Source organism: Scleropages formosus, chromosome 2 (assembly GCF_900964775.1).
Source record: "Scleropages formosus chromosome 2, fSclFor1.1, whole genome shotgun sequence".
In the NCBI taxonomy this organism is placed as follows: Eukaryota; Metazoa; Chordata; class Actinopteri; order Osteoglossiformes; family Osteoglossidae; genus Scleropages; species Scleropages formosus.
This window is the reverse complement of record NC_041807.1, coordinates 18,059,894-18,080,283: the sequence shown is the minus strand read 5'-3', so window position 1 is coordinate 18,080,283 and position 20,390 is coordinate 18,059,894. Positions and strand designations below refer to the sequence as shown.

The following is a 20,390-nucleotide window of genomic DNA, read 5'->3' as shown; positions in this document are numbered from 1 at the left end:
TGGAAAAAAAAAATAATTCAGTCAATTCAATCAATCAATAAATCGATACGTAAAACGGAGAGATCAAAAGCGAGTAAAAGCGAAGTGGGCTTAAGGAATTCTCTTCAATGGTCCGATCGGCACTCTCCACGTGGAAATGTGCGAGAACCCGAAATTCCGGTGAAGGCCGACGTGGGTTTCGTTTCCACGGAAAATGACGATCCACGGCCTCGCGTCGCCGGGAATATTGACGATCCAGGTAATATCGATGGCTGCGGCGGAAGAGCGCTGAGTGCTGGTTGCTGCTGACCGGGAGCCTTCGGGTGAAGAAGGTACAGCGCTTCGCGGCTCTGAGAGAGGTCACGGTCGAGCCGGAGCACGACTCCAGCCGCTGCCCTTGGCGTCGACCTGGGTAAGAGCACAGGTGAAGAGGAGGGACCGCGGGCGGCACGCTGCCGCACTGCATTATGGGAACCGTCCGCGTCGGATTTACGATCGCCCTCCTGCCCGGGATCCTGGTCTGGGACCGTGGGCTCAGTCTCTTGTCCTCAGGTGACAGATTTTCCATTCTAAAGTTGAGTTCCAGGGAACCGCGGACCATGAGGTGGACACTCAGCAAAAGTCTAAAGGGCATTCCAAACAGTAAACCATCCGCGTTTCATAAGCTGTGATCATTATTACTTTTTACATTTTTTTTTTTTTAATTATGCAAAACTCCTCACTGAATATGAATGTAAGCAAAGCCAATTGCCGATATGATGCTCTAAATAACGCTACGCTGGCAATCACGTATATTCTCAATTTTTACATTTCTAACATTTTTTTTTATGCTATATATACTAACAGCACAACGCAGCACTTTCACAAGTTTAACTCGCGAGTGGCCACCAGTCTTAATTCCTAACATTTAACGCAAAATGTCTGATGTAAACTAATGTAAATTGTAATCATGTCATAAAGAATCTGTAATATTGCACAGAATTATGTTCCCTGCACTTCCGATTTATAAACGCAACAGGCCGTAATGCATTAATAACAAGAATAATAACTGATCCTCATGTTGCGTTTCTATAATGATGGTCACCGCGGTGTTATGTTCAATATATGTCGATGGAAAAACACGGAACCTGCCTGCTTCTTTGGGAAGAACGACAGTTACCACTAGAGCTGTGGCCAAAAATCATCCGGTGCAGTCAGGCGTCATTTGAAAGGAGCCCAGTGCTGTTACTAACAACATTCATATGGGAGGATAACATTCGTGTTATTTTTCAGAGTTACGTTCACAGCGGCGCTCCGAACGAGAGCCGAACGATGTCGTGACGGGAAATGATGCAACTGCTGTCGGTGCCCGACCGCCCCGATGACATCACGCGGACGAGCCCCGCCCCCGCTCCGGCTCTCGGCATCGCGACCGTCCACGCGTGGCGACGCTCGGACATCTCCTCCTCGCTGGACCCGAGGAGATGCTCTTGCGCGGCACTGCCCCCCCGCCGGACGCCTAGCGCATCTTGTAGTCGTGGGAAATGGCGGCCTCGCACAGCTGTCCCTTGAAGTCCAGCTCGAGGGTGAAGTCCAAGTCGCGCTGCGGGGAGAACGACATGCAGACTTTCAGCGACGGTCTAGGTGGACCCGCTGGAGTTAGGTCAAGGCTCACACTGACCGCTGGGGTGCTTCGTCCACCCTCCGCTACAATACGACCTAAGGTATAAACTCTTTTTAGAGGGAGTGGTCAGCAGTCTTACGGCCGGAGGCATGAGCTGACCCCCCCCCCCCAACACTCACCACATTCTTCTCATTGGGCTTCATGGCAATGCTCCCGAAAATCTCCTCCCCCCTCTTGACCGTCAGGTAGTCCTCCAGGTAGAAGACTGTCTGCTTCCAGTGTGTATAGGGTGCATCAGGTGCTGTGTTGGAAGAGACCCCACCTCAGTGTACCGTAGTACATAGCCCTTGGAACAAGTACCTCCCAGATAAAGTCGGAAGTGAGGAGCTCTGGCCTGAGCCCACGTGCGGACTGGTGGCCTTGACTACCCCACCGACAGCCGTCCTTTTCCATCTTAGTCTGCATCTCAAATCTGCAGGCAGGTGGCGTCTTAACAGAATTCCTCCGCGCTTATCTCTAGCTGCAGACGCCTGATAGTCCTAACCATCATCGCCACTGAAGGAAAGAGCCCCGCCCACCAGCCGGAGCGCTACAGCGCAAACGCCAAGCAGTTCTTCAAGAGAAATCGAACGTCAGCGAGCCGGTCCAAGGGGGCCATCGCCAAGCCCGTTCTCCGCAGGGCCTCATCTCCACGTGCATCGTCAAGGTGCCATTCCGACACGGCAGATGTCCTGACCTTCTCCCTCCTGTCTGCTCCACCAGGCTCGTCTGTTTTTCCCTGATAAAGTTCTCTCGAGGCATACAGGAAATCAATAGCTTTTTTTTTGCACAATCTTATCTGCGCTGGGATTTCAGAAAGATGAATGCGTCCTCTCTCACTGCAGTCTGGTGGTTTGATTGACAGGTTCATTTATAATTAATATAATAATACTAGTAATTAGAGGGTGTGGTGGCGCAGTGGGTTGGACCACGGTCCTGCTTTCCGGTGGGTCTGGGGTTCGAGTCCCGCTTGGGGTGCCTTGCGACGGACTGGCATCCCGTCCTGGGTGTGTTCCCGGCCTCACGCCCTGTGTTACCGGGTAGGCTCCGGTTCCCCGCGACCCCATATGGGACAAGCAGTTCTGAAAATGTGTGTGTGTGTGTGTACTAGTAATTATTATAAAATTATTTTTATTGTAGTAATTATAATAAAAATAATAATAATTTAAAAAAAGGACAGAAGAAATTCAGACAGCGTGGTGAGGAGTGATTCGGACCACGAGCAGCCTATTTTATAGCCAGACAGGAGTAAAACCATCAAAGCGGAAGCAGTTGCACCAAGACCGATGACAACTAAGCAGGTGTAACCAGGAGTCTCTTCAGTCCTTGTGCACTCATGTCCCTTGATGCCTCCAGCACTTATAATTCACATTTTGAGTTATCTTCATAGCCCACATGGGCGGATAAATTTGATATTAGATGTCCTCCTGTCGTCTTACTGAACTAAAATTTTGTGAAGTAAAACATGCATATTTAATGCTGGCTCTAAATACACAGTATACTGTAGATACACTGATTTCTTCACTGCCTGTTAAGGTGTTCAGAGCCTTGGCCAAGTCTTACATTTCACTCACAGATGGTACTAATTTTGTTCTTTGAGAAATTTTATTTCAAAGCACTAACACTAAACATCACTTGTGGTTTTTTATTCATTTAAATTTATCAGTATTATTGGTGGGGGTGCAGTGGGTTTGGCTGGGTCTTGCTCTCTGGTGGGTCTGGGGTTTGAGTCCTGCTTGGGATGCCTTGTGGTGGACTGGCATCCCATCCTGGCTGTGTCCCCTCCCCCTCCAGCCTTACACCCTGAGTGAGGCTCCAGTTTGCCACAACCCTGCTTTGGGACAAGCATGCACGCACGCACACACACACACACACACACACACACACACACACACACACACACACACACACTATATGAACCGCTTGTCCCATAGGGGGTCGCAGGGAGCCAGAGCCTAACCCAGCAACACAGAGCAGAAGGCTGGAGCAGGAGGGGACACACCCAGGACAGGATGCCAGTCCATCACAAGGCACCTCAAGCAGGACTCAAACCCCAAACCCACAGGAGAGCAGGACCTGGTCCAACCTACTGCGCCACTGCACCCCCCTTGGGACAAGCAGTTTCAGTCAGTGTCTATTATTGGTTGGCACAGTGGCGCAGTGAGTAGCACTGCTGTCTCATAGAGCTTTGGTGGGGTGAGACCAGTTGTGCTCCAGTGCTGCTCAGTCTGTGTGGAGTTTGCATGTTCTCTGTGTCTCTGTGGGTTTGCTCTGGTTTCCTCCCATAGTCCAAGACATGCTGTACATGTGAATTGCTGACTCTGAATTGTCCATAGTGTATGGATGTGTGAGTGACTACCCTAGAATGGACTAGTGTCCTGCCCAGAGGTGTACACCCCCCCCCCCCCACCTTGTGTCAAGTAATTCCAGGACAGGCTCAATGCAAGTGGGTGATATTTGGTTGGTGTTCAGGAACGAATTGAACCAATAAAAGGGGAAGAAGTGCCTGTTTGTCCGCAAACACCGAAAATCCTGGTTTGTCCAGACAGAGTTACTGGAAAAGGATGTAAAAGGCCATGCGACGCTCTGCACTTCCACTGGCTTCCAGTAAGGGGCAGCCTTACCGGTGGAGAAACCGGTCTTCTTATGACACTTGGTGAACTCGATGTTGAAGTAGGTGACCAGAGCGTGGATGTAGTCATTGCGCTGGACCTGCAGGCAGAAAGCGGAGGTGAAGGACAGATCCTCGATCTTGACGGTGTAGATGTCCACTTCCTGTTGGGGAGGAAGGTGTCACACAGTCATTAAAGGTCCTCATGAAAACGAGCAAGTCGGCAGCAAACAGATCAGTGTAGGTAACTTACTATAAATATACACATTGTCTGAAACTGCTTGTCCCGAGGGGGGACGCAGCGAACCAGAGCCTAACCCAGTAACACGGTTCGTAAGGCTGGAGAGGGAGGGGACACACCCAGGACAGGACGCCAGTCCATAGCAAGGCACCTCAAGCAGGACTGGAACTCCAGACCCGCCACACAGCAGGACCCAGCCAAACCTGCTGCACCGCCACACCCCCCCAATTACTGTAAATACTTCACTATAAATTATTATAAATATGTTTAGTTATAGGAGGGTGCGGTGGTGCAGGGGGTAGGGCTGGGTCCTGCTCTCTTGTGGGTCTGGGGTTCGAGTCCTGCTTCGGGTGCCTTGCAGCAGACTGCACGAGTGGAATATTTCAAATAAAGAACATTTATGTTTTCTGTAAAGTTCAGAATGACTATGAATGTCATTAGAGATTATACATTTATTTGGGGGGGGAGGAGTTAGCAATTCAAATCTCACCTCCTGAGCAAGGTATTTACCCTACATTGTTCTAGTAAAAATTACCCTGCTGTATAAATGGGTGAAGAGTTGTACCTTCCTCTGTAGCATCAGATAAATGTTGTGAATTTTTTTTTAACTATATTTTACTACATTTTTACATTGTCTTCTAATGTACACAGATTACACATAAGTTTTTAAAATAATCTGATCAAGAAACGAAGGGATGGGCGCCCATATTCACAGTATGGTGGCGTAGTGGTTAGAGCCCCCACCTTAGAAAAAGCACCAGGTTTGAATCCCTGCTCCTGCTGTAGTAGCCTTGAGCAAGGTTTTTACCATGAATTGCTCCAATGCCCTGTTGCATACTGAAGTAAATCATTAGATCGCAAGCTAGAGAAACAAGCGGGACAGCTGTTTGGGCTGTGACAGCTGGGGACCAGGCTTCCGTGTCATTCTGAGCATCACACCTGAGGGTGTTCCCACCCTGCGACCTTTAAACTCCCTCAGACGGCAAGTCCTCGCTGCATGGAGGAGGCGGACAGTTCGCCTGCTCAGTGATCCGAAGGCCTCGCCCGTCAGAACCAGGATCAATATTAATCTTTCTTAATAGCGCTCCTTTCAGCAGCCCCACAATGGAAATCGTGGCACCTTTTCTTCCGTCTTTTGCGACGCGTGTCCTTTTACGCTCTATGAACTGAAAAGCCTTTGAAACCAGAGAGAGGAGAAAAATTAAATTTGCCACGGAGGCGTGTAGAACGGCCGAAACAATACCGTCCGATAACCGCAGTAAGAATGCCGCGGTGCTTCTGGGAAATCCGCTCCCATTTAGGGTGGAACACTGGAACAAAACATTCACTTTTATCCATTTTTCTGATACTTTCTTAAAGAGTGACTGACAATGTAAATATTTACCCATTTATACAGCAGGGTCATTTTTCCTGTATTAAGTCAGGGTCAGTACCTGAATCAAAGGCACCACAGCAGGAGGGAGGATTCAAACCTATGATCTGCAACACAGCAGCCCTAAACACCGATACTTCTGACCGGAAGAGGTAAAAAGTGCAAGTTGTACCCTCCATCACGATTCCTGCAGTCATAATTAAGCAGGGTACCCTGGATCTCCCGGGTACCAGCAGTGCACTCGGAATAGCGGCAGCCCTTGTATGTAACAGAAGATGAGTGGGAACCACGTAGCTCAGCCGCCCAGTGCAGTTCTCACACACACACACACACACACACACACACAATACATGCCAGGGCACTGACGGACAGTTATATAAGTTCTCCGTGTCGTGCGCTCACATTCGGCGCTTACTCACGGCCATGATTCACCTGTAGGCCTGCACCGACCCAAGTGTGACCATGGAGAGCACCAGGAAGGTGGCAGTGTGTGTGACTGCATGTGTATGATGGCAGCTTTCTAACCTTTATCAGACAGGAGTTGGTCACCACTTGCTTGGGGTCCACGATGTCGACCAAGGGCTCCCGCATGGCTACGTTGCGAATGCAGGTCATGTCAAAGCCGTACACGTTCTCCCACCCTGCAGACACACAGACGCGCGCACACCTCGTGAAAGGTCAGAATACTATACATTAGCCCGGTTCGGTCACATTGCTCTAAAGGCTAACCGAAAGATCACAATGAATCGGAAAATATTTTCACAGGTTTCTCGGTCTAAGACCCGACCCGTGGGACGGGAATAACGGTAACGCGCACCCCGGATTCGGGCCGCAACGAAGTAAAGTCAGAGTTGCGCAAGTGCCATGGAGTCCACAGCTGTGATTAGCTTGACGAGTTGCCCTTTATTTACCTGCACCCTTTATTCTCAGCGAATCATCATGTGTTATTCATAAGGGCACTCAGGGCTGTGTGTGTCAGCACCTGCCTCACCTCCCGGAGGAAGAGGAGCGTGTGTGTTTGACACTAGCACAGCAGGATGAATGTGTCCATGACTTGTCCATGTGTGCACACACACACACGCACACACACACACATACACAAGCCCCTATCTTAAACTCTGTTTCCATGCTAATGAGCAGCAATGGGTTCAAGCTGGCTGTTGGTCCAGCAGCGGTGATTACCCATGGTTCTCCGGGGCTAGCGTGTTGCCCGGAGCCTCGGGGGGAAGAGAGGCCCAGCTTAGGAACACAGCCCCCCTACACCCACTAGGAAGGGCTTCTCCTACATCCTTCTCCAATCCAGCCTCGGAGAAGGCAAAACCCTCACGTCTATGTTTAAGCGCTTGGGCCTCGGTGTGGAGGCAGCAGGAGTGGGGGTGGCCATCAGCTGGGGGTGTAACACAGCCACCAGAAGGGGAAGAGTACTTGAAGAATCGATTCGTTGTTTTCTCCCGACAGCCGTTGTGTAACACACGTACCGCGGCCTGCCTTGGTGCTCACATTAGGACTAGCCAGATGGCGGCGAGGACGCCTCTTCTCTCAGGAAGAGCCATTTGCTGCCTCCCTACACCCTACAGCCATGGGATGGCGCGGCATTAAGAGTAAAAAGGCTGCAGGTAGCGTGTGCACATGTGTGTAGGAGGGCATTACATCGTGCCTGCTATTTCTTCTAAGGTACAAGCAGCTTGTCTTAAGACCCTTTCTGACAGGAGGCAGGGAGACATGCAGAAGAGACGAAAAACATTTACGGACCCAAGGACCCGTCACTCACAGTGAATTTTGAAGTCCTTGTACTGCCGGTCCTCGATTCCCACCACGTAGAGGGCGGCCCGGTCAGGGAACATCAGTCCTCCGGGCTTCTGTTGGCAGGCGGAGAGAGTAGAGAAGGGCAAGTCCTTGTAAATTGCTTCCCCTGGCAGGCAGATGAGCTCTTCAAAACACATATAGAGGAGGCAGGACACGCCGAGCACTGTGATTGGTTAAGGGGATAGCTGTTTTGGGGGGGGGGGGGGGGGGGTATTCTTCTTAGAAGCGTGCACGTGGTTGTTTTCCTAATAAACCTGTTTTCAAATATTATCGCTCTCCTTCCAGTGTCAGCAATACAATAAACTGACCTGCATCTTTTCAAACCCTGCATTTACACTGGTGGCAACAGTGAGACGTGTCTTCTTCTACTGGTGGTTCGTTGGTTTTTTTCCCTTCTTTTCTATTTCTGAGTGTTCTGGAAAGCAACTTTTTTTTTTTTCTGCTTCATAATTTTACTGATAAGTTAGCCCTTATAAGTCTGTATTTAATTCTTTAACTTTTTACTCCATGGCCACAGGTCATTAACCAGTCCTCAGCTGAAAATGAAATTCGACAAAATGTCGGAAAAGCGGATAACAAAGTTACTTCTTCCATTTCATTAAATGGGAAAATTCCAATTCATTCCACCCCCATCCCAAATAAACCCCTAAATGACCCTAAACAATGCCTAATATCATAAGTTAAAAGGTGTTTAAGATGTTAAAATTTTACAGTGTTTTTGCAATTTCTGCTTGGGAAATAAGAAGAATTCATTTCTTCTTCCATCGCCTACGTGAAGCTCTTCCAGAATCGCCCACATATCAACAAAGCTTTTTTAAATTAAGTCACATGCAAAGGTGTCATAGCAAACATGGGCCTGTATCTAAAAACCTTACTAACCATTCTTCTTCTGAGAGTTTTTTAATTCTACATTTAGAACAAAGAACAATGAATTTTCTTTTTATTTCACATATTTTACAGTTAACTTTTTTCTAGTTTCGATTACAAATAAATGCAGAAATTACTTAAAACATTTGTTGTATTCCCCATTTTCTCCTGCCTCCATCACTACTGCTGATGATGCTGGCGTCAGGACCCCCCACAGAGCACACATTCTGGGTCTATAGAGTAATGCTTAGCTGTTAGCAGAAATGTAATTCTTGAGACATTGAATGTATAAAATCATTAAAAATAATAATTTCTTAAGGTAAACGTACTGTGATAGTGTGCCAGCGCTGGCTTGAGGACGACAAAGGCTCTATTCCACATTTAAATAAATGAATAATAAGAAAATTAAAATAGAGTGTTTCTCATACTTTGTCATTGCTCCGCTTGTGACAATTTTCAAATGCAGTAGTTAAATCTCTTGTCTAATGTGACATATACTCTGTAATACTATCGCTCTGTATCAGTTTATGTTTCTGCAAGATGTTCTAGGACATGAGGGCAAAATCTCAGATTCCTGAAGGTAGGCTGCAGGATTGTAAAAGTGGGGTTCGAGATGTGTGTGGCAAAGCCCCCGGCAACAAGAGCAGATTAATAACTGGTGTCACTGAGGTGCTTTTCAGACTTGCTGATGCATAGTAGAAGGGTAATATCTGGGAAGAAGATCCATGCAGCAGATATCCCTCGAATCCATGTTTCCATGTCCTGCTGTTGTGTCTCCAGGGAACCGGGATTCCCCACTAACAACCCTTGTATCTGACATCATGCACAACCTCCATGCGTGTCTGGATGGAAGAGGTTTCCATCCTCTGCACTGCACCGCTGAGAAGCATGCTTAGGGCCTTATGAGGAAGAGTGGAGGATGAGGAAGAGAAGAAGGGGAGGTATGCAAGAAGTGCACCCACTAGCCACTTGTCTCGGGCAAAGATGACTGTGTTGAGCATGGACTCATAGAAGAGGCAATAGCCCATCCATTCAGAGATGATGATGTCCACCTTCTCCACCGGAAGCTCAACCTCCTCCACCTTCCCCTTGAAGATGGTGATGACTGCAAGACATCATGTCCGTATCTGTGAGTAACAGTCTTCACTTCAAACTTCCCCACAGTACACAGTTTACTCTGTACAAAGTGTCTTTTTTTACTGTAAAAACACAGCCCTGTGCAGCTGTCCACCTCCAAAAATGGCACAAAAAGTGTTGCTAATGCTCCGTTTTGCACTCTGAAAATTAAAATGCGTGAAGATGTGAGATTATAGCAATTATCGTTTTGAGACTGTGACATCACTGAGCTCCCTACGAACAATGTGGGGACCCCAAGATGGGCTAATTTGTTTCTGCTGCATCAGCTAGTTTGGAATGTGATCTGCTTAAAAAAACATACAGGATTTGTACACAGCTGCCAGCCTGACTCGTTCCAAGCATAAACTGTGCAAAGTGTTTACCGCGGTAGCAAAACAGCTCATGTCCAGTAGTAGGTAATGCAGAGCTACAGACAGGGGCTGGTAATGTGACAATTACCCATTCCAAACTGAACACGGGCCCATGCTCTTTTACCTTGACCAAGGTACTGAACCTTACTAATTACAGTACAAATTGATAAATAATTGTACCATATGAATGAGCTATAATAATAATAATAATAATAATAATAATAATACCGACGGAGGAAGTATAATTTGTGGAATGACAAATAAATCAGGACCTCACCACTATCCAGATGATTGGACTTGATGATTTTCTCTGAAAACTCGGAAATGCTGGAGCACTCGATCTGCAAGAAAAAGCTGAAATCAAGATCGGTTTAACCCATAAAGCGAAGGAGGGGAGCAGATGCAGTGTGCCCACACAATGTTTTGTTGCGCTTACGATAGACCACGTGAGCAGCAGCTTGTCAAACAGGGTTTCCTCCTCTGTGCGAAAACGAGAAAGCGTTCAAACAAATAGAACTAGCAGCAGTGTTTTCAAGAGAGGAGTGCTATTGTTTTCTGCTGGAGTGTAGTACACAACAGTAACAAAGAGTGTAAACTGCCGCTGTGTTATTGATCTGGCAGGATGTTGCAATACACACACACACATACACACACTGTCTGAACCGCTTGTCTCATACGGGGTCGCGGGGAGCCGGAGCCTATCCCAGCAACACAGGGCGTAAGGCCGGAGGGGGAGGGGACACACCCAGGACGGGACGCCAGTCCGCCGCAAGGCACCCCAAGCGGGACTCGAACCCCAGACCAACCGGAGAGCAGGACCAGGTCCAACCCAGTGCACCACCGCGCCCCCATGTTGCAATATATATAAGCGATAAAAAAAAAATCTGGCCTTGTTACAATGGCCAGTATTTAAAATAATACTCTTATATGGACAGCAGGTAGTGTAGTAGTTAGTAGTGTTCCATTTCTCCCCAAAAGTTGTGGGTTTGAATCCCAGCTATTGTATCCCTGAGCAAGGCGTTTACCTTAGTAAAATTACCCAGCTGTGTAAAAGAGTAATTACTTAGGTAACTATGACAACTACAAAAAAGTGCCACCTACATGTAAATATTACTATACTAGTTCATTGTAGTACCTTATTTACTATTACAATAATACTGTTATTATAGTAATAGCTAGAACCTTTAATTTAAAATGAAACATTATAATTTTGGAGAAATTCACAACAAATTAAATGTCATTTTCAGCTGCACTTATGTGGGACAATGAACCTTAGGGCAGAAGGTAGTGAAGCAGTTAAGGACAGAGACACCCTAAACCTGCATTGTTCCAATAAAAAATATCCAGCTGTTAAATGGCTCAAGTAGCGTAAGCTGCTTTGGATAAAAGCATCAGCTTAACAATTACCTGGTGTTATTAGTTGAAGCCGTCACATTAAGTCATTGCAAGCAACGTAATTATGAGGATGCGTTTTGCTGAGTCTTTATGAGGAGTAATTACAAGGTCGCATTACACGGCGATTATAAGAAGTAATTATAAAGCCACAGCCATGTTCTTCTTGTGGGGAATAAGTGGCGCCCTAGGCCTGTCCTGCCAATCGTTAGCTGTTAACATGTGGGTCCAGAGCTATCATCATCTTCAGCCTCAGGCATTTGTGGGATTTGCATGAAGTTCTGCGGTGATTAGTTCCACATTGGCTCCAAACCTTCCCCTCTCCAAGCTGGATGAGGGGCAAGAAGGAGAAGATTTAATTCAGTCAGAAACCCAGCGGGAGTCCCAGAGGATGATGTTTTGTGTTAAAACTTCCTGAGTGTAATAGAAAACATGGTTTAGCTATCAAGAAAATACACAACTGTGTCTGGCGAAGACCAAGTCATTCTTCATATGTTGAGTTTTACTCGCCTGGATATAGAGCCCGTTGGAGTTGGCAGGTGTCTAAGCAGCTGAGCCTCCCTCAACACAACACTGAGCAGCTCTTTCTTGCATTACACAGTCAATACGGTCATGAAGCACTTGGGTGCGATTCAAATGAAAGTTCATATTCGATGTCATAAATCTCATTGGTTTCTCATAGTATCTTTTGATTCCCTTTCATCCATTCAGTTTATTTGTCAATATCTGCTTGTCCGGTACAGGGTCACCGTGGTCCAGAGGCTGATGGAAGAGTAAGGTGTGGGGCAGGGTACACCCTGGACGGGACACCAGTCCATCATGATGAAAGCACACACACAATCACTCACACACACACACACATACACACCAAGTAAAAACAAATCAGAGCCACCAGTTCACCTGAGACACATCAGTCTCTGCACTGTGGAAGGAAAGCAGAGCACACAGAGAAAACCGATCTGAACAAGGGGAGGACGTGCATACTCCCCCCCCCCCAACCCACAGCCCAGGTGCTGAAAGGCGCTAGCACTACCTGTTCCACTGCTTTGCCGCCTTCATTCTATTTTGGTGATGCAAAATGCAACTGAATAATTGACTTGTCAACCACCAGCGTGCACAAACTCACACCACACAAAGGTACCTAAAGAATACATTCCTTACATATATTTTAATGTAAAAGATGCCTGTCAGGTGAGGTTTGTTTTGCAGCCGCTGACAGTCATTTATCTCCTTTTCCCAGCATCCATCTGTTTTTTTTTTTTTTTATCGTCACACCGAGGCAGGACATCAGTCTGCAGCACAAATGATGAGGTGAGGACAGAGCTGGGACTCTGTCATCCAAACACCTTCCACCATGCTATCTCAGTCACCCCACCGAAAGGAACACACGCGCGTGCGCGCACGCACACACACACACACACACACTCCGTCACACAAGTCTGCAGTCTGAGCTCCCGCTGTAAGCAGACCGGCTTTCTTTTCTAACAAAAGATAAAGAAACAAACAACCGCAAGGCACTGGGATCAGAGAGTGTGTGACGAATGAGACCGTAGGGAGCTGCAGACAGAGAGCAGGCACCAGACCAGACTCGGTCACGCACGGTTGCAGTTGATTCTCTTGCCCACAACGACATGCGCTTCTATGGGGCCTGCAGCACAGGACCTTGTCTCCAGCTTCTGCCAACCCCTCATTAGTGCAAACTACATTTCCCATCATCCTCCACATGGCAAGAGGCAAAGTGTTGCAGTGCCTGACAGCATTTTTCATCTCATTCGTGTAAGGGAGTAGTTATGATATTCAATCCCCTCATAAAAACAATTTAACCACATAGCTGTTTTTTGGGAGACTGATAATAAAACCCTCAGTGTCACATATTTAGTTGTTTATTTCAGGTTTCCCTCTCTTTCACACACACGCACACACCGATTGCAAGTAGGGGCTTTCCTTAAGGCTCAGAAAACTCCAGGTTACGCTTGACTTAAGAACTTCTGGAGGAAAAAAAACCGGATCTTGATGCTAATTAACTTTGAATGTGGAGAACCAACCGTAAAAGAGATTCTTCTTTAATTCTCTTGTTTGCAGCATTTCCTGTAAAACCTTGGTAAAATGCCTTTTTGATACATTGCCCATTTTTCATGAGGTGATTCCAAACACGATACTCTGTCTTTCAGTGTAGATGCTGACATATTGTTGTGTGTTACATATATTTTGCACATGGCCATTCAGTAAGTCCTTACCCCATACACGTGCTTCGCTCCCGCTTTGGCCGCGAACATGGACAAGATGCCGGTCCCGCTGCCCACATCCAGGACGATCTTGTTCTTGAAGACATGCTTATTGTGGTACATGGAGTTCCTGTAGGTCAACGTCCGTACCTCGTCCTTGAGCATCTCCTGCGGGATGGACAACCGTGAAGCCAGCCATTGTTTCGTCCTGCAAGGACATGTGCGGCGGTACTCGACAGGATGCAGCAACATGCACAACACACATGCAATTCAAAGCCATCTGATTTCCAGCCCATGGCAACCGTTGATGCGACTCAGCACCTTTATTCAATTTCAATTTCAGTTCCAATTTCAGAGACGCCGCCCACAGTGGAAGCGGATCTATCAAAGACATTATAGCCGTGAACCAGCTCAGAAAATTTTGAACCAAGACCGGGACATATAATAGTCAACATTCAGACAGCCTAGAAGGGTCCTTCCACCTCTCGATGAGGGCTCCTTCATTACTCCGGGAATGTTTGAGAGCCGCGTCTTTTGCCGGAGCTCATCAGACATGGTGCCATGAGGAAAGAGAAGGGCCTTCAACCGAAGGCATCCCCAAGGAAACGGATAATGAATGATAGTCCCATATGCGGATCCTTCTAGAACAAAAAGGCTCTTCCCACTAGTATAAAACTTTTCACATATTTGTCTTTAACAGACACTGTTACCAAGCAGAAAAAATCTGACCTAAATACAAAAATATAGCAGCAACAATAAGGTTCTATTCCCCACCCCCTGGCCTCCACTGTTCCTCTGCTGGCTGTGATATACTTTCCTACCTCATGAATGCCAAAGTGAGCATAGGAGTCAAAGTAGTAGTCGCGGGAGGTCATCTCCTCAGGGCTGAGGAACTTTGCCATTTTCCCACGGCCGGGGCAGCTGGGCAGGACGGCAGTGTGTGGCGTGTGGGGGGGACGGGGAACATGGTGGACGGACGGCACCGGCTTTGGCAGCGGGGCGGGCTGCGCAGACTGGGATGGGACCATGTCCAGGGGCTGCTGCTGTTGAGGGTCAGAGAGGGTGAGATGCGAAACTTAGCAAGAGGGAGTTGAGCAAAGGCTGAACCGCCGTGGCAACGCACAGTTTCTCATGTGCTCAGTGCAAATCCAACGCAGCAACATTTTATGCTTTTTTCAGAAATATTTTACATTGTTTTCCACCTGTTTTTATATTGTCTTGTCAACCTAAAAGTAGTGCTCACACCTGGCAGAAAAAAAACAAGTTCACACAGTGTGTTAGAGTACATTTCAATAGTGCAGCCGGGAATCGTTCCTAAAGAGGGGACAAGCATTCAGAGCTTTGATTATCACGTGCAAGGCCTGCCACAATTATAATCCCAAGCCATTTTTTTCTAGAGTTGCATTAACATTCTGAAGTGCGACACACACACACACATCATCTGAACCACTTGTCCCACACAGGGTCACAGGGAGCCAGAGCCTAACCCAGCAACACAGGGCATAAGGCTGGAGGGAGGGAAGACATACCCAGGATGGGATGACAGTCTATCAGAAGATACCCCAAGCAGGACTCAAACCCCAGACCCACTGGAGAGCAGGACCAGGTCCAACCCACTGCACCACAGCACCCCTGAAGTGCAATGCATTTCGGAAATAATATTCTCAACACACGACACTCACGCGGTTTTCTTGTTTTTTCACGGTTCCGTTCGCACATGCTTAGCGATGTCACGTAGTCATTTGGACACTTAACACTACAGGAAATGTGTCTGCCATAACAATTTTTTATTTCTACAAAACCCTGCACAAATTATCAGGTTTTGACCAATTACACACAACATAATATGGGGGACAGAATATTTTATACCTACTTTACATTCTGCAAGTTAAAGAATTATGCCAGACTTTTAGAAATAAAAATGAATAAATAGCTGGGCTGCTGTTTCTGAGCTGCTTGACATCTGATAGTCACCCAGAGAACAGAGTGAGAATGTTTCCGTGAGAATTACATATCAGGAAAAGGCCAAATGGAAATATCCATCAAGCTACCAAAAGCAATGTAATGACTTTCAAGCAATGTTGTACTTATTTCATAATCCTTGATGAAAGGGAGACCCAGAAGTCCAAGACAAACGGTTAGAAAAGAATTTGTCATTTTTTATACTGTATTGTAAATAGACAGTTTGTCTGTTCACCGTTCACTGGCATATGTGTCATTTTACTGCGAGACGTCCCCTTGAGACAAAACATGTCAATGAACTACATAGTATTTTGTGTAGGGATATTCAATTGTTCTGTATAATTATGCCTGAGTGTCAGTTCAAAGCTTTTCACTGGCGAGAAGTTAAAATAGGATCCGTTTTCCTAGGTCTCAAACACAAAATAATTTGCAAACCATGAATATTAAATGAATCCTTGTATTTCTGTTGGTACCATTTTTAAAGCACATGCTGTAACATTCCGGCTGATTTCAGTGTCTCTATACTAGGTACGAAAACACACACACACACTTTCAGAACCGCTTGTCCCTCACGGGGTCACGGGAAACCGGAGCCTACCCGGCAACACAGGGCGTAAGGCCGGAGGGGGAAGGGGACAAACCCAGGACGGGACGCCAGTCCGTCGCAAGGCACCCCAAGCGGGACTCGAACCCCAGACCCACCAAAGAGCAGGACTGCGGTCCAACCCACTGCGCCACCGCATCCCCTCCAGGTACGAAAACACCTTTGTTAAAATGTTTCTTCTTTGGCTTTGATTTCAAACGCTACTTGTTCGAATACCTGAAACCACACTGGAAGAAGAGGGTTTGAAACAGTTCAGACATAAAGCACATTCGACGAATAGGGGGGAAACGCGCATGGTGTTTTCTATCAAAGAGTTATTCAGAATTCCACCATATGGAGAGAGCGAATGAGACCGAGCTTTGCGGAATGTGGGCGGCGAGATTTGGCTTTTTTGGATATTACAGGAGCTTCTGTAACAGCATGCAGAGACTCATGAAAATGAACATGAGGAGAGAAGACATGATCTCTGGAGATTACTGCTCATTCCGTGTCCTTGCGCTTGCGGAACACATGCGGGGTCTATATTTGCAGAGTAGATTTTGATTGGTTTGATTTATTTCAACATTTTCTGGAGATCAGCCAGGAAAGAATTATTATAACCATAAACTCTGTTCAGGAATTTGGGGGCTTTTACGGGTTTTAGCTGAGGGACTTGACATCAATTTTATGTCCAAAGCTTGATTTTTTTTTCATTAACCACTTAATTAGATCAGATTAAGCATATGAAGATCTTACAGCTGAAAAATGGGGTGAATCCTTATTAAAGAACCACATGGCAGCTTTAGCCAGCGCAGCCAGTCTCATACTTCTATTACCATTGACGTGAATCTCTGAAATGCACCTAGAGTCATCATCACACCCTATAAGTGGCTTCAGAGACAAAGACATACTTAACAATGTTTTTTTTTTTTCTCCTCCCACCCTGTTAAGAATTACACAACATATACAGGCTATATAAGTGTTTTCAGGCTTCTCCTGTGTGGGCATCAACAGCGCTTTGCAGAGAATGCGTGAATTCTCCACCTACATACGATGATGGGGAAAAAAATGAAAGCCTTTTATGATAATAATAGTACAGGTTTAGTATTACATTTGCAGTTAATCGAGGGAATAAATGAAGCATTATCTTTCCGTGAGGGGTCCTGGTGTACGGTGCACCAAAAAAAGGGCTTTTTACCGTTTGAACTGAAGGGCCACAAAATGGAATTCAAAGTGCACCTGTCCGCAGCTGTAGGTTTTTTCCACTCAACAGGGTTTTTAAATGTTTCTGAAAATGGTTAGTTCTGTCTCTAAATACTGCAAAAACAAAAATCCTGTCCTCTTCCTTGGCTGTCTCTGTTGCAATGATTTCGGGTGACTCCTTCAAGAGCAGCTCACCTGAGATGCCACTCACCCCCCGCTGGGTTGCACCTGCTGGGCTGGCATGCAACGCTGAGTCAGCGACACGCCAATGACCTGCATGTAGAGCAAAGCTGCTCAAGGGAAGGGGGTGGTTCACATCTACAGGCGCCGGCGTTGCGCCGAAGCCCGGTGCTCTCCTTCTCCACTTTGCGCTTGGTCTGCTGCCAGCTCCAGAGAGAGCGGAAAGTTTCGCATCAAAGGAGCTCGCTGGAATACTGCAGAGCCATGCATTAGTGTCCGCCTTGATAATGCAAATGCCTGCTCAGGATCTGACAAGACCCTCACTACCGAGCAAATAAGTATTGATGAAGGACTTCGGGAGCAATGTCTTTACTGTGGTGTCTCAGTCACAGATGGTGTGGTGGATGAATTATGCATGCTGCATCTTAAATATTGCCATACATCAATACATGTGTTGTAAGTCATAACTGCAGCAGGTGCCACAGTGGTTAGAACTGTTGCCTTTGGATCTCAAGGTTGCAGGCTCATATCCAGCTTCTGCTGTAGTACCCTTGAGTAAGGTAGACACTGAAATTGCTCTAGTGAAAGTTATCCATTGTAAGCTGCTTTAGAGAAAGGAGTCACCTAAATGTTTAAATTTAAGTCAAGGATACCATCTCTTGCACTTGGGGGCAGTCAAGAGGAGAATATTTGTGAATATTTTTAAATGTTATCACACATCTTGATTTGATAGTTCAAGACGGGTTTGGTTACCACCTCTTGCCACAGTAAATTGAAGTCGTGCCGGACAGGCAACTGGCAAACAATCACCCTGCGAGAAACTGGAGAAAGAGCCCACAGCCTGGGTTCTTGAGAGGCTGAGGTGCCTGGAGACACCTGGGAAACCGGTGCACGCACCCTTGACAGATGGTTGGAGGTGAAACGACGGAAGGGGTTAAAACTACACACTGGTCCGACACGTTCCTCGGTTCTGCCAGGGTGCACTGCGTCCCTCAGAGTTCTGCCGCACCTTATTCCGAAACCAGAGGCAGGTGGATCGGACCACTTGTTTGAGCGCAATGAACCCGCATCGCCGGCCGCTCCAGCACCAAGGACAGCGCGCCGCCGCGCCTTCCGCGCCTTCCGCGCCGCAGCCTCCGTCTCGCCCTCCCGGATCTCCACGCACGTGTGTGCCCACCTCGCCGGCCGGCTGGCCACTCTGACACACCCCAGCCGGGCAAGCAAGCACGCCACGCTCCGGACACAATCGCTGAGTTCACACACCAGGACCCAAGGTGCACGGCTGTTTTTGAAATTAAAGCCCGAGGTCCGATCCCGACGTGTCGTGTTTAGCGCGGGAGCGCGAGGACAAGGAGCCGTGCACCGCAATGGCAATCCCGCGTCACCGACCCCCCGCTGGGTGTCTTTTTTTTTTTTTTTTTACCTTGGCGGTCGCGCACAGCGGCGGTTGACCGCAGGACGCCCGCGCTAAGGTCAAAAAAAAACGCGCCGACCGCGCGCCGACGGCGTCAAAGTGCCCCGCGTGACGCCGGAACGCGCCAGCCGCATGCCGGTGCGACCGTTGCGCGGGATGGGCTCGGGGACACGCGAATACTGCAGCAAAAAGCGCGTTTCTTGCCTACCTCTGGGTTCTCGGTCTCCGCCATCTTCCTCCGGAGCAGCATGCAGCGCGACGAGTGTTTCATTCCCATAAGAGCCGGCGAGCGATCTCCACTGGCGCCAGAGCGAAAGGAGGCTGGGGCAACTTTGCACCCAAGAAGAGCCCCAAATTGCACCCGCAGCCGGGTCAACTTTCCTGCCCCGATTGAAACCGGGCGCTTTCCTTCATCTGACTGAGATAAAAAGCGCGCGGTTATTTCGTTCAAGAAGAGCGGCGGGAGAAGTTAGTTGAGGTCCCGAGCGAAGTGCGACCTCTGCGTGTGCGCGAACGGGTCCGGGCATCCATGGTGTAAAAGTTGTCCACGGAGTGTGTTCTTCGCGGGGAATGTGCGCTGGAAACACGCGTCGCTCGCGGAGCGGTCCATGATGTTGGCGCGCGCAGAAACTTCATCCCCGAGCTCCGACGAGCCTCTGTGGCGACATGATTCAGGGTGCAGCTCGTTCACGCACAGTCCGAGCTGGCATCACAAGCGACATTGCCCCCTCTGCCACTGTGGACGTGGCATCCGAACGCATGGCACGATATGCTTCCCTCCAAAAACGGCGCCCTTCACTTGGTGCCCGTGATGCTGCGCGTGGAGGATGGAGGATGGAGGGTGGAGGGTGGAGGATGCTTTCTGCTGCTTGTTCGGTTCCAGGAGAGAGGGCCGCCGAGATCTTCCCCGCCAATGAGTTCCTTCAACAATGTCACCTAATTTCAGCAGAAGCCGAGATGCTCTGCCCCTGCAGTCCGCTGCTATCTCGTTGCCAGCTGAGCACCTGCTTCACCTAAAGATAAAAGCTGAACTCGGGCTGCTCTTTTTTTCTCTCGGATGATTATAATCTCCTTCAGATTCATGTTTCACTTCTTCTAGTGCAGGACTCTCATGAAGAACCGTGATTATATGTGTTTATTCAGACTGATGACCTGCTCTCATATATACATTTATATGTTGTGAAGCACATCATTTATACATTCAGTTCATTTATATGTACCCAGAATTATTCTGGACCTCTCTGAAACTTATATTACATAATAAATGTTTGGCAAGGGGAACATAAAGATACACTTTCAAATCACACACACACACACACTGTCCGAAACCACTTGTCTCAAGTGGGGTCACGGTGAGCTGGAGCCGAACCCAGCAACACAGGGCGTAAGGCTGGAGGGGACACACCTAGGACGGGATGCCACTCCG

The 20,390-nt window shown here is 47.7% G+C and overlaps 1 protein-coding gene across 1 annotated transcript; it reads right to left on the bottom strand.

Moving 5' to 3' along the window:
* Positions 1-1,005: 1,005 nt before the first annotated feature.
* On the bottom strand, positions 1,006-19,767 carry LOC108931465 (protein arginine N-methyltransferase 8-B). The gene is made up of 10 exons (XM_018747221.2): positions 19,173-19,767; positions 14,444-14,665; positions 13,635-13,790; positions 10,283-10,346; positions 9,481-9,623; positions 7,617-7,704; positions 6,371-6,486; positions 4,246-4,396; positions 1,762-1,883; positions 1,006-1,561 (listed from the first exon to the last, which is right to left on the bottom strand). The coding sequence occupies exons 1-10, from the start codon at positions 19,239-19,241 to the stop codon at positions 1,478-1,480; spliced, it is 1,215 nt and encodes a 404-aa protein (XP_018602737.1). The 5' UTR covers positions 19,242-19,767; the 3' UTR covers positions 1,006-1,477.
* Between the last annotated feature and the right edge of the window lie 623 nt (positions 19,768-20,390).

What these genes read in the sequence shown, in the direction of transcription:
- LOC108931465 (XM_018747221.2), bottom strand. Translation starts at nt 19,241, where the DNA reads ATGGGAATGAAACACTCGTCGCGCTGCATGCTGCTCCGGAGGAAGATG. An exon ending in TTGCCCGAGACAAGTGGCTA is followed by an intron (nt 7,705 to 9,480) that starts GTGGGTGCACTT and finishes GCCTGCCAACAG; the next exon opens with AAGCCCGGAGGACTGATGTT. An exon ending in CAAGGACTTCAAAATTCACT is followed by an intron (nt 6,487 to 7,616) that starts GTGAGTGACGGG and finishes GTGTGTCTGCAG; the next exon opens with GGTGGGAGAACGTGTACGGC.